The 24,778-nt window shown below is 46.0% G+C and overlaps 1 protein-coding gene across 4 annotated transcripts in view; it reads right to left on the bottom strand.

The window, feature by feature from the left end:
* The window catches only part of NCLN (nicalin), a 41,402-nt gene that overhangs the window by 10,581 nt on the left and 6,043 nt on the right, over window positions 1-24,778 (bottom strand). For 2 of the 4 annotated variants that reach the window (XM_087703321.1, XM_087703322.1), the window contains exons 2-9: window positions 20,382-20,572; window positions 17,291-17,435; window positions 14,164-14,258; window positions 12,947-13,027; window positions 6,192-6,295; window positions 5,991-6,079; window positions 2,770-2,909; window positions 532-710 (exon numbers count right to left, since the gene is read on the bottom strand). In XM_087703321.1, coding sequence (XP_087559447.1) covers window positions 532-710; window positions 2,770-2,909; window positions 5,991-6,079; window positions 6,192-6,295; window positions 12,947-13,027; window positions 14,164-14,258; window positions 17,291-17,435; window positions 20,382-20,572 — 1,024 coding nt within the window. Of the gene's footprint in view, window positions 1-519; window positions 711-2,769; window positions 2,910-5,990; window positions 6,080-6,191; window positions 6,296-12,946; window positions 13,028-14,163; window positions 14,259-17,290; window positions 17,436-20,381; window positions 20,573-24,778 lie in introns of all 4 variants that reach the window. The other 2 variants (XM_087703319.1, XM_087703320.1) reach the window with 1 other exon arrangement.

Below are 24,778 nucleotides of genomic sequence, written 5' to 3'. Positions count from 1 at the left end.
AAAGGGCGGCATACAAATAAAGTAAATTGAATTGAAATTGAAATTTTAACAGCATCTGTACAAGTATAGTCTGAAATATAACACTACAAACAGTGTATATTGTCTGTACTGTTTGTTGCAAGGAGGCAAATTGCTGGGAGGCAGATATTTTCCCCTTGTTTTCCTCCCCAAAATCTAGGTGCGTCTCATACTTTGGAGCGTCTTATACTCCAAAAAATACGGTACGTGCTAGTCATTCTCGACTCTAGGGGACGATGCTCAATCTCTGTTTCAAAGCCGAAGAGCCAGCACTTAGGCTTTGGGAGCGAGACAGCCTGGACAGCCTTCTCATTTTTCCCATATTGGAGGGATGAAAGAAACGAAGGGGGAAGAAGCAACCAGACCTTGGTCCTTTTCTGCCTGGTGTGCCTCAAAGGGGAGAATGCGCTTCCCAAGACAACAGGGGGGGCAGCACAAAGCCTTCCCACCCACACCCAGCCCCCTCTTGTCGACCCATCGGTCCATGCAGCGCCTCCTCACCCAGCGGCTGACCTGACGTCCATGATGCTGTTGCGCAGGCCATCGCGGTGGCTCTCCAGGTGGGAAACCGTGAAGGCCGGGAGGCGACGGATGGCGAAGCGTTCATGCTCCCAGGCCAGCATGTCTTCAGCCAGGTTGATCTTCTTGTGCACCATGGAGAACCTCACCTCTGGGAAATGGTGGGCAATGACCTGGAGATGAAATGGGAAAAGGTGGCCCACAGGGTCAGGGGAGGAATCAGCGTACTGCCCACTGTTCTTCCAGAGGAACGATAACCCATCAGAATAGAGCTGGAAGGGACCTTGGAGGTCTTCTAGTCCAACCCCCTGCTCAAACAAGAGACCCTATATCATTTTAGACAAATGGCCATCCAATCTCTTTTTAAAAGCCTCCAGTGATGGAGCACCCAACATTTCTGGAAGCAAGTTGTTGCACTGGTTCATTGTCCTCACTGTTAGGAAATTTCTCCTTAATTCCAGGTGGCTTCTCTCCTTGATTAGTTTCCATCCATTGTTTCTTGTCCTGCCCTCAGATGCTTTGGAAAGTAAGTTGACCCCCTCCTCTATTACCCCCTTCTAGCACTGATGTGATTACCAAGTTTGGTCATGAAACATCTCAAAGAAAACAACCAAGCTCAGAGAGCACCAAGTGCCCCACACTTCAAACCCTGAGCTACACATTTTCTCTTCAATGAAGAGCTTTGCATCTGTTCTTCTTTAAGCAGCCAGCAGATGGAGCTATTGCTCTAGGCCAGGGATCTTCAAACTTGGCAACGCTGGGAGTTGAAGTCCATGAGTCTTAAAGTGGCCAAGTTTGGAGACCTCTGCTCTAGGTAGGCCAATGATGCCTAACCCTTTTTGCCCTCCAGAGCCTTCAGGGAAGCCTCCTGATGGTCCCTGAAGGCTCTGGAGGGCAAAAACCAGCCCTACGAGCAAAGCGGAAATGACTTCCGGTTTCTCCGTAGTGCCGTTTTTTGCTCTCCGGAGCCTTCAGGGAAGCCTCCGGAGGGCAAAAAATGGCCTCAAAAGAGGGCCAAAGTCAGCTGGCCAGTGCATGCATGCGTGCTGGCCAGCTGACAGGGCAATGTCTCGCGTGCTCTCGCAAATGGCTCCGTGTGCCACCTGTAGTCCTTGACTGATGACTGGTTGCTTTGCAATCGTTCAAAGTTATTGACCCTCCAAAAAGGTACTTATAACCCAGTTTGGAAGTTCCAAAGGGCACCCAAGCAGTTACATGACTGCATTTTGGTTGCTGGGCAACTGGCCTGTATCTACAGCTATGACCGTGATTTATGACTTTTTTTTTTTTTTACAAGAAACTGTCAAATAAACTAGCATTTATTTCCAAGTTTCAACAAAAATGCCTTAACCGCTGCAATTTGCTTAACAACTCTGGATTCACGTAACAACCATGGTGTTTTATTTAATGACCACTGCAAAAAAAAGCCATAAAATTGACTTTTACATCCCTCATGGAGCCTGTGATAGTCATAAAGCAAGTCATCGGCTACATGATGACTTGCTTTATGACTATCACAGGCTCCCTGAGGGATGTAAAACGAGGACTACCATAGCATGCTGGCTATGAAGTGATTTAATCCCTCACATCCTGGGCATAAATTGTTTCAGCTCCTACCCTGAAAACGATGCTATAGAACACTGTACATCAAGACCACTAGACACAAGGACCAGTTTTTTCCCAAATGCCATCGCTCTGCTAAACAAATAATCCCCTCGCCACTGTCAAACCATTCACTAAGGCTGCATTACTATAACTGTTAGTCTTCTCATGGTTCCTATCACCCACCTCCTCCCACTTATGACTGTAGGACTGTAACTTTGTTCCTTGTGTCCTTACTATTTGTATTGTTTCCTAGTATGATTTGATTGCTTATTTGTAGCCTAAGACTATCATTAAGTGTTGTATCTTATGATTCGTGACAAATGTATCTTTTTTTATGTACACTGAGAGCATCTGCACCAAAGACTAATTCCTTGGGTGTCCAACCACACTTGGCCAATAAAGAATTCTGTTCTAGTCCAATCCAGTCCACTCCATTCTGTAGTATTCTTTCCTTATTTCTTATTCCTTCTCTTCTCTTCCCTCCCCTTCTATTCTATTCTCACTCCACTGTTTCCTACCATAGCTTCCCGGAGGAGAGGGGCAAGGAAAGCCCACCAACCCAGGCTGGAGAAGGAGGCAGCTGTGACCCCAGTTCTCACCCCCAAAGGCATCCCACCTCCCCTTTACCTGTTCCAGCTCCTTCAGGAAGGTGTGCTGAAGAGTCCCTTCTTTCGGAGGCTTTGAGACGTGTAGGTGAAGACTGTTGCCCCTCCCCAGAGTGTCCAGGCAGAGGACAAACGCCACATTATCCTGCAGCAGACTGAAATCTGGAATGAAGAGAAAGCTGCACAATTACAGGCAGTTCCCGACATAACAACAGTTTGCTTAGTGACGCTTTGAAGTTACAAGGGCGCTGCAAAAAAGGGACTTAAGGACTATTTTGCACCCCTAGGATGGTCGGTCACGCGATCAAAATTCAGACGCTTGGCAACTGACTCGTATTTGTGACAGTCCCTGGGGGGGGTCACGTGATCCACTTTTGCGACCTTCCGATGAGCAAAGTTAACGGGGAAGCCGGGTTCACCTAACAACCATGTCACTCGCTTAACCAACTGCAGTGAATCACTTAACAACTGCAGCAAGAAAGGTCGTAAAATGGGGCAAAGTTCACTTCAATACACGTTTCACCTGGCCGCAGAAATATTGGGCTTGATTGTTGTTGTAAGTTGAGGACGAACTGGCTCTGTACCATGATTCCCCAAAAAGAAGACAGGGTCTTATTTTCTTTGAACCCCCGAAATAAGCGCTTGGCCTTATTTTTGGGAAGGTCTTATTATTATTATTTTTTCAGTATTTTTTTTAAACATAAAAGACAACATTAAAAAAAATTCTCATCCATTACATATAGCATGTCGTTAGCATATAGCATCTAGTTATATTAGATAGAAAATCTGTGATTGTATATATGTAATTGAAAATATGGATGCACAAACGCTTGTATTGTGCATCCATATTTTCAATTACATATACAATCAGATTTTCCGTCTAATATAACTAGATACCTCACTTTCATTGTACAACATAAATTCAATTATGATTAATATTTCTTTCTTTTCAACAAACCTAATTCCCTTGCATTCTTGATTGTCTATTTAATAACAGTATATCTTTATGTAATCACTTATCTCATTCTGAATATTTTTACAGTGTAAAAGAATTTACCAACTGTTTATAGCAGTAGACTTAGCAGTAGACTTATATACCGCTTCATAGGGCTTTCAGCTCTCTCTAAGCGGTTTACAGAGAGTCAGCATATCGCCCCCAACAATCTGGGTCCTCATTTTACCCACCTCGGAAGGATGGAAGGCTGAGTCAACCCTGAGCCGGTGGGATTTGAACCGCTGAACTGCTGATCTAGCAGTAGCTTGCAGTGCTGCATTTAACCACTGCGCCACCTTGGCTCTGTTTATATGTTTATACATCACTATTTTCAATTATGTATAATCCCGCCAATCATCCATCGAGTATGTTTATGTTCATTGCTGTCCTTGTACATCATACATTCAAACAAAAATGTTATTCCTTCATTTTTCAACAAAATATTCTAAATACTCACTTCATATATATACCAATCTTTCATTACTTCCTTATTAAAATTATTTATCAACAACAAGATATAAGGGAGGTCTTATTATTTTTGAGGTGCAGGAGGAGGAGGAGAGCATGGCTGCTGCTGTGTTGCAATATTTTCAGGGAGGGCTTATTTTAGCGCATGCGCTCAAAAGACCGATTGAGCTTATTATCCCGGGAGGTCTTATTTTCGGGGAAACAGAGTAACACCCCAAGAAATAGGTCTTGCTCATACTTGGGCCCTCAGGTCCGGGCACGGTGGCAAGACCAGCAGAAAGAATGTTCCAGAAATTGAGCTTTACAGGAGAAAGGGTCCATCCCAGCCCTATCAACCCGCATTCCTTAACAACCGATAAGACCTAAAGCATGCCCGTCCTGTCTAACCGGATGAACAGGTAGAAACAACGGGGGAGATTGTGCCAAGCCATGAAGGGTTTAAAACCCTTTGAAGAAGGGGTCTCCAACCTTGGCAACTTTAAGCCTGGAGGACTTCAACTCCCAGAATTCCCCAGTCTTCTTTGGGGATGTGAGTTACGACCATTTTTCGCACTTTTTCACATCACGATCAAAACTTGCTTGGCAAGTGGCATGTATTTAAGACGGTGGCACGACCTGAGGTCATGTGATCACCATCTGTAACCTTCCCAGTGGCCTTCTGACAAAGTCAATGAGGGAACCAAGATTCGCTTAATGATGGATTCACTTAACGACTGCAGCAGAAACAATAGTAAAATGGGGGCAAAACTCCCCTAACAACGGCCTGGCTTATCCAAGGAAATTTTGGGCTCAATTGTGGCCATTAAGTCAAGGATTATCTGAATTTGCTTTATATATTGTTTGTTTTTGGTTCTCATTTGACAGGGTGCTTTAACCCAGGGGCCACCAACCTTTCGGACATCAGGGACCACTAAATTCATTATTTTAAATCCTGCGGACCACTAAAATGATCTGCCTAATGACTGGGTGGGTGGGTGTGGCTAGGTGGTCATGTGACTGGGTGGGTGTGACCAATTCAATGTCACTCATGTTGAGGGGCGCCTTGCCAGCCTCTACTCGCCCCTCCAGCCACTCCTCACCTCCCCACCCAGGCTCCTTAGGGCCCCAACAGGAATCAGTTGCTGGAGCTAAGCAGCCCCCATGAGAAAGAGTCGGCAAAACGGCTCAGTTCAAATTGGATCTGACCGAGAAGGAGGCTCAGCAGAAGCACCTCAATGAGAACTAGGAGCATAGGATTTCCAAGCAGAGGGAAGACCTGTGGGAGTGCAAGGCCAGGTACCGGTGCCTGGAGGCTCAGCCAATTCCAGCCCATGATGCAGTCCCACTGGAACAAGGCCCTCTGGCTCTTTACCACCATCCGTGCTTCCCTCCAGCCTTCGCCCAAAGGCCCCCACCAGGAGGTTGAAGCAGACCCCAAGTCGGAATTTCGCCCCCCCTCCGACCTGCACAAAAAGACCCCGAAGGGGGAGACTCTCTGCAGCAACACAAGCGTTCATTGCACGTATCCGTCCCAAACAGAGGGCCGTAGTTTGAGGACCCCTGATTTAGTGCAATATAAAAAATGCCAATAATTTTTCTGCAGACCACCAAAATTTTCTCACGGATCACCAGTGGTCCATGGACCACTGCTGCAACCTATCCCCAGCCACCATGATGAGATGGGCAGACATAAAAATCGAATTCAATTAATAAACCATTGAAAAATAAAAAGGGAACAAGGCCAAATCTTTCTCCATAAATCCCAAGCGTATAAAAAAAAATGCAATAATCTCCGCTCACACCTGTGTGATCCAGATTGTCTTCCAGCCACCTCTTCGTCCCCTGATAGTTAAACTTGCCACCTCCGGATGCAAAGAAGAGCAAGTTGTACCTGCGCAGAGAAGAGAAGGAGGCAATGGGTACATTTCTATTGGCAAAGGCGCACCCGCCACCTGCCACCTCGTGCGGGGTTTTCCCTACCCCAAAGCCGATCCCGTTCTTACGCGGCGTGGGTCCTTTTGTACGTGTAGAGCCGGGAGAACAACCTGGCGAGTTCTAAGAGTACCGCGACCCCACTGCCATTGGAGTCAGCCCCATGGGACAGCCACTGGAAGGCAAGAGAGGGACTTTAGCCAAGGCTGAGCAGGGAGGTTTGGGAACTTAAGAGCAGCACCAAGAAAGGAGAATATCTGTAGCTCAGGGTTGAAAGGAGGGGTCCTTGGGGACTCTCTGAGCTTGGTTGTTTTCTTGCAGATGTTTCATTACCCAACTAGGTAACATCATCAGTGCTAGAAGAGGGTGAGATTTGTGGGAGGGGGAGGATGAGGGGCAAAGAGGATGGGAGGGTGAGAGAGGAAGGAGGAAGAGGAGGGGAAGGAAGATGAGGAGGAGAGGAAGGAAAAGAGGGAAGGAGAAGAGAGGGAGGAGCAGAGGAAGTAAGAGAAGGAGGAGGCAGAGGAGGGGAAGGAAGACAGGGAGGAGGAAGAGGAAGAGAGGGAGGAGCAGAGGAAGTAAGAGAAGGAGGAAGAAGAGGAGGGGAAGGAAGACGGGGAGGAGGAAGATGAGGAGGAGAGGAAGGAAGAGAGAGAAGAGAAGGAAGAAGAGAAGGAGGAGCAGAGGAAGTAAGAGAAGGAGGAGGAAGAGGAGGGGAAGGAAGACAGGGAGGAGGAATATGAGGAGGAGAGGAAGGAAGAGAGGGAAGAGGAGGAGGAAGAGAGGGAGGAGCAGGGGAAGTAAGAGAAGGAGGAAGAAGAGGAGGAGGGGAAGGAAGAGGGGAGGAGAACAACACCACCACATTGGGGTCCTTGGTGCTCTCCGAGTTTCCTTGTTTTCTTGCACGTTTCATTACCCTAACTAGGTAACGTCATCAGTGCTAGTCCCACGGAATTTACATTCAGATGCCTGACAGCTGTCTCACATTTATGATGGTTGCAATGTCCCAGGGTCACGTGATCCCCTTTTGCAATCTTCAGACAAGCAAAGTCAATGGGGAAGCCAGATTCACTCAATAACCACGTTTTGGTTTTTGGTTTTCGAGGGAGGGGGAAGGGGTCCAGGTGTGAAAATCCCTAGACACCCAGGGATTCCTTCTGGATATTTAGAATAGAATAATAAAAATGGGATCTTGGAGGTCTTCTAGTCCAACAACCTGCTTAGGCAGGAAATCCTACATCACTTCTGACAAATGGCTATCCAACACCTTCTTAAAGGCATTCACATCTTCTGGAGGCAACTTCTGTTCCACTGATTAACTGTTCTCATTGTCAGGAAATTTATCCTTAGCTCTAGGTTGCTTCTCTCCTTGATTAGTTTCCATCTGTTGCTTCTTAGATACAAGATACAATAGCAGAGTCGGAAGGGACCTTGGAGGTCTTCTAGCCCAACCCCCTGCCTAAGCAGGAAACCCTATACCATTTCAGACAAATGGCTGTCCAAGCTCTTCTTAAAAACTTCCAGTGTTGGGGCATTCACAACTTCTGGAAGCAAGTTGTTCCACTGATTGATTGTGCTAAATATCAGGAAATTTCTTCTTAGTTCTAGGTTGCTTCTCTCCTTGATTAGTTTCCACCCATTGCTTCTTGTTCTACCCTCAGGTGCCTTGGAGAATAGTTTGACTCCTTCTTCTTTGTGGCAGCCCCTGAGATATTGGAAGACTGCTATCGTGTCTCCCCTAGTCCTTCTTTTCGTTAAACTAGACATACGCAGTTCCTGCAACCGTTCTTCATATGTTTTAGCCTCCAGTCCTCTAATCCTCTTTGTTGCTCTTCTCTGCACTCTTTCTAGAGTCTCTGCATCTTTTCTACATCGTGGCGACCAAAGCTGAATGCCTTATTCCAAGTGTGGCCTTACCAAAGCATTATAAAGTGGCATTAACCCTTCATGTGATCTTGATTCTATTCCTCTGTTTATGTGGCCTAGAACTGTGTTGGCTTTTTTGGCAGCTGCTGCACACTTATTCTGTCCTCGGGTGCTTTGGAAAATAGCTTGACTCCCTCGACTTTGTGGCAACCCCTGTGATATTGGAAGGCTGCTATCATGTCATTTGTGTTGATGGAAGGGGAAAAAACAAACAAACCAGGGCCCCCAGGCTGAATCTTGCCTGGGATGGATGAAATAAAAGCAGGAAAGAAACAAGGATTGCGGGGGGGGGGGGGGGGGATTTTCTTAGCAATGGTACATGGAGGGGGGGAACGGACAAAGAGGCACAGAAGCACAGGGGTCACGCAGAGGAACAGTTGCAAGGCAGACACAAGCCACACGAGCCTCAAGATATGTCTGGTTCCCAAACTCAGACCAAGTAAAACACTCCTGGTTCTTTTACGGCAATAGTCTGGCAGAACATTTTGGAGATAAACAGTTTGTTTAAGATTAGAAACAGAACATATTTTTCCACTCTGAACAAACTCCTCGCCTGCAAATCATCCTGAAGGCTGCCCTCTAATATTCCTCCCCTTCCCTTCTTTAGGTCCTCTGGAGTTCAAGGAGATGGATCAGGATTCAGCCTTGGAGCAGGGATGCTTCCATTCAAAAGATCAGGAGTGGGCCACTTTACACCTGTCTGGACTTCGACTCCCAGAATTCCTGAGCCGGCTTAGGGATTCTGGGAGTTGGAAGTCCATAGGTCAAAAATGCACTACCGTCTCTTCATAAGACCTCCGTTTTTAAATTGCTGGGGAAAGAGGAGAGGCACTTCTGAGAGGCTGAAAAATAGAAATGTGTGTGTGTGTGTGGGGGAACAGAGTGCAGGTTGTCCTCGACTTATGACTGGTTGCTTAGCAACAATTTGAAGATGCAACAGACTTGTTGTGGCTTGCCTGAAGCCAGAGGAGCTGGGAGCAGATTCGGAGAGTGAGGAGGTTGGGGAAGAACCTGGGCCAGTCCTGGAGTCTGGGGAAGGCTCTGATGAGGGTTCTCGGAGGGGGGCAGAGACGGGGGCAGAGACATATGCCAGTTTTCAGCTGCCTTCCGAGTCAGACATCAGTGCGGCAGAAGAACAGCTGGAGCCTGTTCCCAGTGTGCGCATGTGCAGAGTTGCCAGACGAAGGGAACAGCTAAGGAACAAGGATCGATTTGGGAGTAAGGCCACAGGTGGACAATGAATGGCCCCTCCCAGAGGAAATAAAAGAGGAGCGACAGGGGAGTGGAGTTTGCAGGAGACAATTAGTTTGCTTAATTGCTTCGTGACTCTCCGAGACTCCTTGCCAAGTTTTGCAGAAATTGGCCTGGCAACTCTCCAAGCCAGATAAGGTCTGTGACAACGGTGGCAAGAAAGAGCCTAAAATGGAGCAAAACGTCAGTTAACCAATGTCTCATTTAGCAACAGAAATTTTGGACCCAATTGAAGTTGTAAGCCGAGGACTACCTGTAAATCCTTTGGAGAACAGATTTCTGGAGAAAAGGCTGCTGATTCAATCAGAATCCTGATTAAATTTATCAGATTTTATACATGCATAGGAGGGGAGGCCCTTGGTGTTCTCTGAGCTTGGTTGTTTTCTTGCAGACATTTCATTACCTTAAATAGGTAGCATCATCCTCCTCCTTCCCCTTCCCCCCCTCCTCCCCACAAATCTCACCCCCTCCTAATACTGATTGTTCTGACCTAGGCCTCCCAAGACCATGAAGCCGTCCTAATAAAGCCTCTTTTATTTAGTTTAAAGTTAATTCCTCTCCAGCAAAGTCCCGGCCAACAGCCTTTCAAAGGTGAATTTACAACTGCAGGCCTTTATCAGGCTTGGAGAGCTGCAAGGCGGATATCTTCCAAACGCCACTCAATGGCAGACTTCTTGCCAAGCATCGCCTGCTAAACAGACCCTCACCCTAAGGCAGTGGTTCCCAAACTTGGCAACTTTAAGACTTGTGGGCTTCGACTCCCAGAATTCTGAGAGCTGGCTGGAGAATTCTGGGAGTTGGAAGTCCACAAGTCTTAAAGTTGCCAAGTTTGGGAACCACTGCCCTAAGGAGTTGAACTAATTGTCTCCTGCAAACTCCCCTCCCCTTTTTGCTCTTCTTGATTCCCTATGGGAGGGGCGATTCACCTGTGGCTTTACTCCCGAGTCGGCCCTTGTTCTTTAGCTGTTCCCTCTGTCTGGCAACTCTGCACATGTGCGCACTGGGAACAGGCTCCAGCTGTTCTTCTGCCTCATTGATCTCTGACTCTGAAGGCAGCTGATAACCGTCAGATGGCCCTGGCCCTCTCTCTGCCTCCGACACAGAGCCCTCATCAGAGCCTTCCCCGGACTCCAGGACTGGCCCATCTTCCTCCCCAACCTCCTCACTCTCCGAATCTGCTGCCAGCTCTGCTAGCGGGCCACAACACTGATGCTGTTACCTAGTTAGGGTAATGAAAAGTCTGCAAGAAAACAAGCAAGGACCCCTAATTTCATCTCTGAGCTACAAATATTCTCCTTTGTTGGTAGATATGCATATAATGTGAGTTGTTCTTGAACAGCAAAGGTGACTAGCAAGCAAGTATTGGAGCACATCACACCAGCCATGTCTCTGGAAGGCAAAAACCACAAAGCCACGCCTCACATATTTTGGCCACGTCATGCAGGGGTAATCCCTGGAGAAAGTAATCATGCTTGGAAGAGTCAGTGGCAAAAGGAAACCAGCCTGTCAAAGAACACGGCGGCTGGACGACATCAAAGCTGATATCGTCCGGAGCATAGAAAAACTCAAATAAGCAGTGGAAGATCAGAAGATGCAGAGAGGGGTCTGGCCCACGGAATCGCCAAGAGTCGGACAAGGACTGAATGGATAAAATCATCGTTAATGTGAGCTGTTTCCTCACCAGAAAGCTCAACTCAGAAAGCTTGGAGTGCCCAAGGATCTGCTGATCCAGTTCTACAGAGGAATGATGGGGAGTCTTGTCCTTTGGACCTCAAGAACTGTCTGGTTTGCCACAGCAACCAAACAGGACAGGTACAGACTTCAAGGGATAGTTAGGCCCGTAGGAAAAACAACCTGCCTTCCATTGAGGGCAAACATACAGCTGATATAGGTGGTCCTCGACTTACGGCTACAATTGAATCCAACATTTCTGAAAGTTTTTAAGAAGAGATTGGACAACCACTTGTCTGAAATGGATAGGGATTCCTGCCTGAGCAGAGGGTTGGACTAGAAGACCTCCAAGGTCCCTTCTGTTTCTATTCTGTTTCTTTCCTTTTCTCCTTTTCTATTATTCTAAGTATATTCTGTATTCTATTCTATTAAGTGAGACATTTGTTAAGTGAGTTTTGTCCCATTTTACAACCTTTCTTCCCACAATTGTTCAGTGAATCACTGTGGCTGTTTAGTGAGTAACCCAGTTGTTCAGTGAATTTGGTTCCCCCCCCTCCACTGACTTTGCTTACCCCACTGACCGTGGGGATGCTGCAACAAGTTATGTGTGAGAAACGGTGTCACAAGTCTACTTTTTTCAGTGCCGTTGTAACTTTGAACAGTCACTAAATGAAACATCAGACAGAGGGCTGATCAAACTATCTGGACCCCCTCACATCCTCAACGTAAACTGTTTCAGCTCCTCCCCTCAGGACCCCGCTAGAGGGCATTGTGTGTCAAAACAACTAGGCAGTGCTGTGGGAATTAGGTTTTCAACCGAGTGAGGTCCCAAGGGAAAAATTCCCACAGCGCTGTCTTAGGCCTAAGGATATTTACCCATGTAGTACGGGTGTGGTGTATTGCTATTCTTCTCATCTTTCCTATTACCTTCCACTATTGGTATCTTATGATTTATCACTTGTTTGCACCTTACGATTAATGATTTTAACTGTGCTTTATGATCTCTGACCTATCACTTTGTTGTTTTTATGTTTTATGAGAGCTGATGCACCAGAGACAAATTCCTTGTGTGTCCAATCAGACCTGGCTAATAAAGAATTCTATTCTATTCTAATTTTTTTAACCTATTTTACATACACTATATTGCCAAAAGTATTCGCTCACCTGCCTTTACTCGCATAGGAACGTACTGTAAGCGACCTCCCATTCCTAATCCATAGGGTTCAATAGGACGTCGGCCCACCCTGTGCAGCTATAAGAGCTTCAACTCTTCTGGGAAGGCTGTCCACAAGGTTCAGGAGTGCGTTTATGGGAATCTTTGGCCATTCTTCCGGAAGCGCATTTGTGAGGTCACACACTGATGTTGGACGAGTTTACGTGGCCTACCACTTCGTGGCTGAGTTGCTGTCGTTCCCAAACACTTCCACGTTCTTATAATACAGCTGACAGTTGACTGTGGAATATTTAGGAGGGAGGAAATTTCACGACTGGGTTTGTTGCACAGGTGGCATTCTATCACAGTTCCACGCTGGAATTCACTGAGCTCCTGAGAGCGATCCATTCTTTCACAAATGTTTGTAAAAACAGTCTGCATGCCTAGGTACTTGATTTTATACACCTGTGGCCATGGAAGGGATTGGAACACCTGATTCTGATTACTTGGATGGGTGAGTGAATACTTTTGGCAATATAGTGTATATTTAAAATGATGAATGGTATTTTACATGAATGCTAAAACTTAAGAACCTACGATCAAAATTTGGTCTGTTGCATCCAAAACCTGCAACACGAAGCTTTTTAAATGGAAGGTTTACTGTTCAGAGCCCCGGTAATAAAACGTTCTCTCACATCCAGCACACATGCCTGCAGTGATTACTACAACTTACTACAAAGCTAGTTATAGGTAGCTCAAATCAGTGAGCCAAGCTGCATCACACTGAAATTGCCAAAACACAGACATTTGCCAGCCAGTCCTTACCGGTGCAACTCCAAAGGAGTCGTAATGAGCAACTAGCACGATGGTAGGCAGGTCTTCTCCTCCCAGGCCTGTCAGCCGCCCCTTGCAAGGAAAGAGGTAAAATAAGAGCAGCTGCAAAATCATCACACCGAGATCAGCACAAGATACATTTCCTCTTTAAGATTCACACCTGTAACACATAAAGGGCTTTAAACTTGCTGAAAAGGGGATAAGTGTGTTTAAAATCCAACACTGCCTCCCTTTCCTGATTCCTGCCCTTCGTATGGTCTACCTGAGGCATGAAAGCACACCTGCTGACTCTGCACCAATCACTAGGAGACGGGGAGTTCTAGTCCCACTTTAGTCATGAAAGTGGGCTTGGTGACTTTGGGCCAATCAGGAGTTTGGGACAGAGCCGAGGTGGCGCAGTGGTTAAATGCAGCACTGCAGGCTATTTCAGCTGACTGCAGTTCGGCTGTTCAAATCTCACCGGCTCAGGGTTGACTCAGCCTTCCATCCTTCCGAGGTGGGTAAAATGAGGACCCGGATTGTTGTTGGGGGCAATATGCTGACTCTGTAAACCACTTAGAGAGGGCTGAAAGCCCTATGAAGCAGTATATAAGTCGAACTGCTATTGCTATTGGGAATTCTAATCCAGCCTTAGGCATGAAAGCTGGCTGGGTGATTGTGGGCCAGTGAGTTCTAGTCCCGCCTTAGGCATAAAAGTCAGGTAGATGATCTTAGATAAATCCAATGAGTCAATAAATATGAATATTTAAAAATTAAAATTAAAATAAAATACGAGGAAGGAATATTAAGTAACCTTGTCTTATTTACAAAAGTAACAAAAGTGGGATTTAAAAAAAAAATCTAGTAAAACATTTAAAAAAAAGGAACCCTCCCCAAACTTCTCGTATCTTCCCTAATAAAGTCCTTAGCTGTGACCTCCACTCCAACAGCTCAACCAGGCAGGGTGTTCAAAGAAGGCCAGCCCCCTCAATGGAAGGGTCTAACCCTTGGGCCTTGCTGCTTTGGCTTCAAAAACGAACCAAACTCCTTCCTTCCAGTTGCTCCTTAAAACTAAAGGGCCCAGGGAAACCATATGGTCAGCACTCCGGCTGAGGTGCTTGTGAATGATATCAAAGCAGCTTACCAAGGGCCCAAGGGAAGATGCTGGGTTTGCAAATTGCAGGCAGAACTACAAAAAATATTGTGCAAAAAAATACTCCAAAACTCACTTCTATACTTGTGATGAGCCAATCGTTGACGGCTTTACTCTGAGCTCCACTGGTCACCATCTGGAAGCCGTTGGCTGTCGCGGTGTGCAAGAGGACTAGGAAGGAAAAACAAATAGAAGTTTTCAATGTTGCCTCAAACTTTGACTCCCATTTGGAAGGTTTACAGAAACCAAAGGACCACATGGAACAGACTCTAGGCAAAATTCTCAAAGTGATGCACTGCTCTCTTCTGAGGAATCACACTACTCTCTTGACAGAAGAGACTTCTAAAATTGGCGTGCTAGAAAAAAGTGCAACATGTTTGCCCAATTCTCTTGATGCCTCCAGGGTTTAAAAGACAGGAGTTAATAGAGGTAGTTCTTCACCCAAGGATGCTTTTTCAGGAGGCAACTGGACTGTCTTGTTTTTTCTTTTGAAGACGTTTCGCTTCTCATCCAAGAAGCTTCTTCAGCTCTGAAAGGACGGTGGGGACTGGAAGGATTTATAATCCTTGCAAATAGCTGGTCATTTGCATCCTTTGAGAGGGTCGTTGAGTCCACCTGGAGGTTTATATATGTCCTCAGGGTCACCTGAGTGGTGCAAATGGTTCCTGTAGTCTGCAGTTTTTCCTCTGGAAATCTATTCCTTCTCCCACTCCATTCTAAGGGTGATCGTCACAAATTGTATAGCTAAAAGTCTGCAGATATTCTTAAATCAGGGAAGCCTCCTGAAGGCTCCGGAGGTGGAAAATCGGCCCTATGGACAAACCGGAAGTCACTAATCCCAAACTTCCGGGTTCCCCCTAGGTCCATTTTTTGCCCTCCGGGAGGCTCCTAAAACCTCCGGAGGGCCTGTTTTCACCCTCCCCAGGCTCCTAGAAAGCCTCTGGCGCCAGGGGAAGGCGGAAAAACCACACCAAAAGCGGTGTGTGTGTTGATCGTGTGCGCATGCAGGTCGGGGGGCATCATGGGTGTGGCATGCCTGTGCACACACACACACCCGCGCTCCCCTGCTTTTGGCACAGGAGCCAAAAAACAATAGCCATCACTGAGCTAGAGTATCTGGTTTCTGTTTTAAAAATAATTATATAAAACACAAAAGCAATTTGACAAATGTACTCGCGCCTGGTGCCTGTAACCATGCTCAAGAACCACTCATCTTTCCGATTTCCTGATTTAATGCACTATTTTTCTGTCAAAGTACATATCCTGTTCATTAACTACATAATGTACTGTGTTTTCCCAAAAACACAGGGTCTTATTTTCTTTTGACCCCCCCAAAATAAGCACTTGGCTTTATTTTCGGGGAGGTTTATTATTTCTGAGGTGTAGGAGGCGGTGAGCATGGTTACCTCACGGCTGCTGCTGTGTTGCAATATTTTCAGGGAGGATTATTTTAGCGCATGCACTCAAAAGCCCAATTGGGCTTAATAATCCAGAGAGGTCTTATTTTAAGGGAAACAGGGTATTTAGGTGGCTAATATACAATAGCAATAGCAGTTAGATTTATATACCGCTTCATAGGGCTTTCCAGCCCTCTCTAAGCGGTTTACAGAGTCAGCATATTGCCCCCAACAACAATCCGGGTCCTCATTTTACCCACCTCGGAAGGATGGAAGGCTGAGTCAACCCTGAGCCGGTGAGATTTGAACAGCTGAACTGCAGACAGCTGAAATAGCCTGCAGTGCTGCAATTAACCACTGCGCCACCTCGGCTCACATAAAATACTGTTACATTGATCAGATTTCCTCAATAGTGAGACCAGGGGGGGGGGGGATATAAATTGAATAATAAACAATATCACATGGATGTACAATGAAATTGCCCAGAGAACAATTAGTGACAAATAATCGGTGCAACAGAATCCAGTATCAAAAGGATGAGTTACAATTCCTAACACTGTATGGAAATAACAGCAAGAAAATAATAAAAACAATGAAGCAGATGGACAGCCCATGAGCTTGCTTCTAATTAGTATAGAATTGTGGCCACAGGCAGTAAAAAGTCTCCTGATACAGAACTGCCATTTGCTGACATCAAGTGCTTCCATACGCATTACAAATGCTTCACCTCTGAGCTCCTACAGAGAGTCCTTGACTTGTGATTTTTGTGGAGCCCAGAATTATGTTCATAAGTCATGCCAGTCCTTAAATGGCTCTCCTCATGATCTTGCCCGATTTACACATTTTTTGTGATGGTCACCACAAAATCATCACAGCTGTTAAGTAAGTCCATTGTCCGTAGTGAGCGTTTTTTTCACCAGAAATTGGAAATAAATTCGTTTGTGGCAAAAAAAAAAACACCGCATAAATCAGGACACTGCAAATGGCTGTGAATGTAGCTTTGGTTGCCAACTACGTCAAATGCAATTGTGTGACTGCAAGGGTGGGTGGCTGGTTGTTGAAACTTAGAATTTCAACAACCAGCCACCACCCTTGCAGTCACACAATTGTTGTAAGTAGCCCTGGTGAGGTCCGTTGTAATTTTGAATAGTCATTAAGCAACCGTCATAAGTCAAGGACTACCTGTATTCCATATAATTCAAAAAGAAACCTATTCAATCTTTTTTTTAAAGGACAGAAACATAGTAAACATATGGCATGAAACTAATAATAGAATAGAATAACAGAGTTAGAAGGGACGTTGGAGGTCTTCTAGTCCAACCCCCTGCTCAGGCAGGAAACCCTACACCACTTCAGATAAATGGTTGTCCAACATCTTCTCAAAAACGTCCAGTGTTGTGGCATTCACAACTTCTGGAGGCAAGTTGTTCCACTGATTGATTGTTCTAACTGTCAGTAAATTTTTCCTTCTTTCTAGGTTGCTTCTCTCCTGGATTAGTTTCCACCCATTGCTTCTTGTCCTGCCCTCAGGTGCTTTGGAGAATAGCTTGACTCCCTCTTCTCTGTTGCAGCCCCCGAAGGTCTAGTGGTCCAATCACTCTGCCCTTTGGGTTTATCTGATTTTGCTTTTCTTTTTAATTCATGTATTATTTTTTAATTATTAAATAATGTTTATTTTCAATTTTTGCCTCAGGATAGTCCTGAGCTGAAAGCCCACCAGTCAATGCATCTTTCAGGGAGTCTACCTTGGGGTGGGGTGGGGGCAGTGATCCTGAGAAGCCCAACCGAACTTCACAAAATACTGACCTTCAGCAGCCGAAGCTGAGCCCTGCGATGCCGAAGCGGCCTGGGTCTGCTCATAGATGGAGAGCAGCTCGTCGTCTTCCTTGGCAAAGTAGACTGGCACGATGGTCTCCATGGCCAACATCTCTGGCTCAATCTCCATGAATTGCTTCGGGCAAGAAGAACAGGGAGTCAACCTCAGCATGGCCAAGAAGGGTAAAGGCTTGGTTCCACCACAAAACCGCGCTCCACTAAACCGCGCTCGACGAAACCGCGTAGCTGACGTCATCAACAGCGCGACAACAGCGCGGAGACAGAAGCACGCTGTAAACGCTAAACCTAAAATTAACCCCTAAACCTAACCCTAAACCCCCTAAACCTAATCCTAAACCTAATCCTAAACCTAACCTTAACCCTTAACCTAACCCTAACCCTTAACCTAACCCTAAACCTAACCCTTACCTTAAGTTGAATCGGCTTGCTTTCAAAGCGCTATTTAAAGCGCCCTTCTTTCTCCGCGCTCGCTGTTGTCGCCCTGTTGATGACGTCAGCGACGCGGTTTAATCGGGCACGGCTCAGTCGAGCGCGGTTTTGTCGTGCCACGTAAAAGCTTAGCGTCATAGGATGGAGATGGAAGGAGTCATGAAGGCCAACCTTCTGAATATTGCAAGGTCCACTACACCAGTTTTTTCTTAAACCTGGCCAGTTTAAGATGAGTGGACTTCAATTCCCAGAATTCTGCAGCCAGCCATTCAATTTTGGGAATAGCAACAGCGCTTAGAGTTATATACCGCTTCACAGTGCTTTTATAGCCCTCTCTAAGCGGTTTACAGAGTGAGAGCATCTTGCCCCCAACAATTCTGCGTCCCCATTTTACCCACCTTGGAAGGATGGGTGGCTGAGTCAACCTTGAGTCTGGTGAGATTTGAACTGCCAAATTGCAGGCAGCCGGCAGTCAGTAGAAGTAGCCTGCAGTACTGCACACTAACTACCACACCACCGCAGCTCATTGAAGTTGAATTGAAGTTCATCCATCTTAAACGTGATCAAGCTTGAGAAACACTGCATTTATGTCATTCCCAACATATTGTGGGATCCAGACTCTTATAGGAAAGCTTCCAGTGAAAGAAAAGCCCTCCATATATTAACCCATTCCATTGATTGACAGCTCTTATTGACTGGCCCCTTGCAAAGAATCCATTACATCTATGGAGGAATTATAGCATAGATTTGATATTTAACTCTCAGGAAAACAGGATTGTATTTTGTGATACAGGCATACAATCCTATGCAGGTAGTCCTCGACTTACAGCAGTTTGTTTAGTGACCGTTTGAAGTTACAACAGCGTTGAAAAAAATGACCTAGGACCATTTTTCAGACTTACGACAGTTGCAGCCTCCCCCTGGTCACACAATCAAAATTCAGATGCTTGGCAACTGACTCATATTTATGACGGTTGTAGTGTCCCCGGGGTCAGGTGATCCCCCTTTGCAACCTTCTGACCAGCGAAGTCAAGGGGGAAGCCAGATTCACTTTAACAACCGTGTTACTAGCTTAAAGCTGCAGGGATTCACTTAACAACTGCGGCAAGAAAAGTCGTAAAATGAGGCAAAGCTCACTTAACAAATATCTCACTTAACAGCAGCAATTTTAACTCCCATTGAGGTCATAAGGACCTGCATAAACAGCCCATCGGATTTGAAGGGCTTTGTGAGGTTATTTTTTTAATACACTATGATCCTTTTGAGGCCTCAACTGAATGGGTCACAAATTTACTAATGACCATAGTTTTAAATGAGGAGCCTTGCTTGCCACCACAAGTCTTCAACTTACAACCACTCATTTGGCAACCTGCGTGTATTTACAACGCCTGCAGCATCATATGATCACCATCTGCAACCTTCCCGGGCTGCTTCTGACGAAGTTAGTGAGGGAAGTCAAATTTGCTTAGTGGCCGCAGTGGTTCACTTAACAACCGAAGTGATTCAATTAATTGTGTTAAGCTGTAAAATTGGGCGTGGCACATTTAACAGCAATTCACAATTTCCTTAGCAAAGGAAATTCTGGCGGCAATTGTAGTTATTAAGAGCTACCAGTAATGGTTGTCTATAGGTGGTTCTTGACTTACGACCATAATTGAGCCCAACATTTCTGTTGCTACCCTGTTTCCCCGAAAATGAGCCCTCCCTGAAAATATTGCAACCCAGCAGCAGCCATGAGGTGACCACATTCGCCCCCTCTTGCACCTCAAAAATAATAAGACCTCCCTGAAAATGCCGAGTGCTTATTTCAGGGGTCAAAAGAAAATAAGACTCAGTCTTATTTTCGGAGAAACACGGCAGGAAGAGGAAGAGGATGCTATTTAGTTAGGGTAATGAAACATCTGCAAGAAAACAGCCAAGCTCAGAGAACACCAAGCCCCCCCCCCCCCTGTGCATGTACAAAATCTGATAAATTTAATCAGGATTCTGATTGAATCAGCACCCTTTTCTCCAGAAATCTGTTCCCCGAAGGATTTACAGGTAGTCCTCGGCTTACAACTTCAATTGAGTCCCAAATTTCTGTTGCTAAGTGAGACGTTTGTTAAGGGCGTTTTGCCCCATTTTACCACCTTCCTTGCCACATTTGTTTCTTGCCGCATTTGTTAAGTGAATTGTGGCAGCTATTACATTAGGAACACGGTTGTTAAGCGAATCTGTCCTCTACATTGACTTTGCTCATCAGAAAGTCACAAAAGGGGACCATGTGACCCCAGGACCCTGCAACTGTCATAAGTACGAGTCATTTGCAAAAGGTCTGAATTTTGGTCACGTAACGGTGGGGATGCTACAACGGTCTCAAGTGTGAAAACTGGTCCTGTGTCACTTTTTTTCAGTGTCGTGTAACATTTGAACAGTCACTAAGTGAACTGTTGTAAGTCGAGGACTACCTGTGTTATGAAGAAAACCAGCCTGATGACATGACTTAAATATCCGGCAGGGTTTACTGGGTCTTGTTCAGACGAAAGATGCGGTGGATGGTTTTACACATGGCAGAAGGCTAAACCGCGGGAGGGCACCAACGTCCAACTTACATTTAGCCCTGCGATTCGCACTCAGAACTCAGGGCACTCACCCGGATGATATCCTGAGGCACCGATGCCATGCTGTGCGGCAGGATGATCACCACGGCGCCGGCTGACTGGCGAAGAGCTTTCTGATACTGTTCGTAGGAGAAGTCCATCAGCCGGATCATCACACAGCGGCGGCTTAACACATCTGCCTCTATGGTGCGTGCCTCGGTGTTTAATACAGCATTACGGGTGCCTGTCAAAAGCAGGGGAGAGGCTTGGCAATCTGGAATCCACAGAATAGCAATAGCACTTAAGACTTATATACTGCTTTACGGTGCTTTACAGCCCTCTCTAAGCGATTTACAGAGTCATCCTATGGCCCCCAACAATCTGGATCCACATTTTACCAACTTCGGAAGGATGGAAGGCCTGGAGTCTGGTGAGATTTGAACTGCCAAATTGCAGGCAGCTGGCAGGCGGCAGCAGTAGTCTGCAATACTGCACTCTAGCCACTGCAGCTCACAGAATCTGTGAGCCACTGCGGCTCACAGCTTTGCCAAGAAGACCGTTGGGCAGGGGTGGGCAATTTTCCAAGGGGTCACATGAGAAACTGGAACTACTATGGAGGGCTGAACCTAGAAGCTGTGAAGGTGCATGGGTATGCGCGCATACATATATGTAAATTAGCCCCAACCACCCTCAAAACAATCCATGTGGGCCGGACAGGGACTGCCAAAGGATGTCGCACAGAGGGCATAAAATGCTCAGGTTTGCTTTTACGGGACCTTACCGTAATTAATATACCTTGTTCCCCGGTTTGTAGGATTTACAAATATGCATGGAACTGGATTTTCAATTATCCCAGTCAGTGAGAGGTTGTTGTGGCCCACCAGAGGCCAATGGAGCTGGCAGCAGATTCAGACAGTGAGGAGGTTGGGGAGGAACCTGGGCCAGTCCTGGAGTCTGGGGAAGGCTCTGATGAGAACTCTGTGTCAGAGGCAGGGGGTGGGGGCAGAGCCGTCTGACAGTTCTCAGCTGCCTTTGGAGTCAGGCATCAGTGAGGCAGACGAACAGCTGAAGCCTCTTCTGCGCATGCGCAGAGTGGCCAGATGAAGGGAACAGCTAAAAAGAACAGGGGTTAATGTGGGAGTAAGGCCACAGGTGGACAATGAATGGCCCCTCCCAGAGGGAATAAAAGAGGAGCGAAAGGGGAGTGGAGTTTGCAGGAGACAATTCGCTTAATTGGTTTGTGACTCTCCGAGGCTCCTTGCCAAGTTCTGCAGCTCTCGGCCTGGCAGCTCTCCAAGCCAGATAAGGTTTGTGACTGTAAATCCTCCCTTGAAAGACTTTGCTGGATGTGAACAAGAGGAATTTGCGGTAACTTAATAAAAAAGGGGGGTTGTCAGGACAAGGAGTCTGCTTTGTGGTTTGGGGAAGCCTAGGACAGAACTGGCGTCTTTGTGAATCTCACAGCCACATTAAAGTGCTTCCCTCCAGGCTTAGAAGCAGTGGGAAGGTTATGTTGGGATACTAGGATGTAACGGCATGTGGGAGAAAGAAGAGCCACAACCAGACAATAGTCTGATAACCAAAATTTGAGACTAAAGGAGGAGGGGTGGAAGGGACCCTCCCTAGTTTTCCAGAGAGTATAGGTAGTCCTCGACTTACAACAGTTCATTTAGTGACCGTTCAAAGTTACAACGGCATCAAAAAAGGTGACTTGCGACCATTTTTTTCAGTTAATGGTCCTTGCAATATCCCCACAGTCACGTGATCAAAATTCAAATGCCGGGCAGCTGGTTCATACTTATGACCATAGTGGTGTTGCGGGACCACGTGATCCCGTTTTGCGACCTTCTGATGAGCAAAGTCAATGGGGAAGCCAGATTCACTCAACAACCGGGTTACTAACTTATCAAATGCAAAGATTCACTTAGCCACTTGTGGCAAGAAAAGTCTTAAAATGGGGCAAAACTCACTTAAGAAATTTTGGGCTCAATTGTGGTCGTAAATCAAGGACTAGGGGAAGGGAAGGTTAATTTCAAACTTTCAAGATTCTGTTAATGTAACCTTACAATACAGGTAGTACTCAACTTACAACCATTCATAATTACAAAGGCACAGAAAAGTGATTTAGGACTAATTCTCGCACTTACAACCATTGCCATATGTGATTAAAATTCAACAACTGGCATGTATTTATGACAATTGCACTGTCCAGGGATTATATGATCAACATTTATAAACTTCCCAGCCTGCAAAGTCAATGGGGGAAACCAGATTCAATACAATACAATAGCAGAGTTGGAAGGGACCTTGGAGGTCCTCTAGTCCAAACCCCTGCCTAGGCAGGAAACCCTATACTGTTTCAGACAGATGGCTATCCAACATCTTCTCAAAAACTTCCAGTGTTGGGGCATTCACAACTTCTGGAGGCAAATTCTGTCCCACTGATTAATTGTTCTCACCGTCAGGAAATTCCTCCTCAGTTCTAAGTTGCTTCTCTCCGTGCAGAACGCAGCCGCGCGAGTGATCGCGGGTGCACCCCGATTCACCCGCATTACACCTATCCTCCGCGAGCTGCGCTGGCTACCTGTCGATCTCCGGATGCGCTTCAAGGTGCTACTGATCACCCATAAAGCCCTACATGGCAGTGGATCTGGATACTTGAGAGACCGCCTTCTGCCAATTACCTCCCTACGACCTATAAGATCCCATAGGTTAGGCCTCCTCCGCATTCCATCGGCCAGCCAGTGTCGGCTGGCAACCACAAGGAGGAGGGCCTTCTCAGCAGCGGCCCCGACCCTTTGGAACGAGCTCCCCGTAGAGATTCGCACCCTCTCCACCGTCCAGGCCTTCCGCACAGCCTTGAAGAACTGGCTCGCCCGTCAGGCCTGGGGATAAGGACCATTACCCCGCCCGAATGTTGTATGCATGTTGCTTATTATTTTATTATGTGTTGTCGTCTTAGTGTTGTATTCCCCCCTCCCTGGTTTTCTGTGAGCCGCCCTGAGTCCCCTCAGGGAAAAGGGCGGCCTACAAATAAAATCAAATGAAAATGAAATTAGTTTCCACCCATTGCTTCTTGTTCTGCCCTCAGGTGCCTTGGAGAATAGCTTGACTCCCTTTTCTTTGGGGCAACCCCTGAGATATTGGAAGACTGCTATCATGTCTCCCCTAGTCCTTCTTTCTCTTAAACTAGACATACCCAGTTCCTGCAACCGTTTTTCATATGTTTTAGCCTCCAGTCCCCTAATCCTCTTTGTTGCTCTTCTCTGCACTCTTTCCAGAGTCTCCACATCTTTTCTACATCATGGCAACCAAAACTGACTGCAAATATTCCAAGTGTGGCCTTACCAAGGCCTTATAAAGTGGTATTAACCCTTCCCGTGATCTTGATTCCATCCCTCTGTTTATGCAGCCTAGAACTGTATTGGCTTTTTTGGCAGCTGCTGCACACGGCTGGCTCCTATTTAAATGGTTGTCCACTAGGACTCCAAGATCCTCCTCAAAGCTACTACTATTGAACAAGGTACCACGTATACTGTACCTGTGCATTTCGTTTTTCTTGGCTAAATGTCGAACCTTACTCTTTTCACCATTGAATTTCATTTTGAGATTCATTTAACTTCAGTAATTTACTTAACTGTGTCAAAAAAAAAAGGTTAGGATTAGACAACACACTTATCAACTGCCTTGCTTAGCAATGGAAATTTTGGGCCGAATTGTGGTTTCAAAACCTGTACAGACAGAATTCATATTCACTGTCATATTTCTTGTCTGGAATGCCTTGAAGTGCTAACATAGAAACTGTCCTCCCTGCTGTGGTTTTACTTTTCCTCCAGTTTTAAAATCAGAAAGTGGTGTCATCTTTTGAGTCCCCTTGGGGAAAAGGGTGGCATATAAATGTAATAATAATAAAATCAAATTTTGTTCTATCATATGCCACCAACCTGCAGGAAAATTGTATCATTCTTCTCATCCTAGGGCACTGACAGTGTTCCAATATTGGAAGAGCTGCCTCAAAAAAGAGGGGGGGAAACTATACTCCAAAGCACCTGAAGGCAGGACAAGAAACAATGGACGGACATTAATCAAGGATAGAAGCAACTTAGAACTAAGGAGAAATTTCCTGACAGTGAAACAATTAATTAGTGGGATGACTTGCCTCCAGAAGTTGTGGGTGCTCCAACACTGGAGGTTTTGAAGAAGAAACTGGACAACCATTTGTCTGAAATGGTATAGGGTTTCTTGCTTGAGCAGGGGGTTGGACTAGAAGACCTCTAAGGTCTCTTCTGTTATTCCTTAACAAGGGGGTATGGCTGGACCAGTCTCATCTGCCAAAACTTACACGAGTGTTTTGGAGGATGCATTTAAAAAGAGGCCAGCGAACCCAGGATATGAAGTAGCTATTTCAGCTGAAGAAGCTTCTTGGATGAGAAGCAAAACGTCTTCAAAG

The sequence above is a fragment of the Thamnophis sirtalis genome, unplaced genomic scaffold (assembly GCF_051295495.1).
Source record: "Thamnophis sirtalis isolate CommonGarterSnake01/CBP01778 unplaced genomic scaffold, rThaSir2_p1.2 scaffold_1, whole genome shotgun sequence".
Classification (NCBI taxonomy): domain Eukaryota; kingdom Metazoa; phylum Chordata; class Lepidosauria; order Squamata; family Natricidae; genus Thamnophis; species Thamnophis sirtalis.
This window is presented reverse-complemented; position numbering and strand designations above follow the sequence as displayed.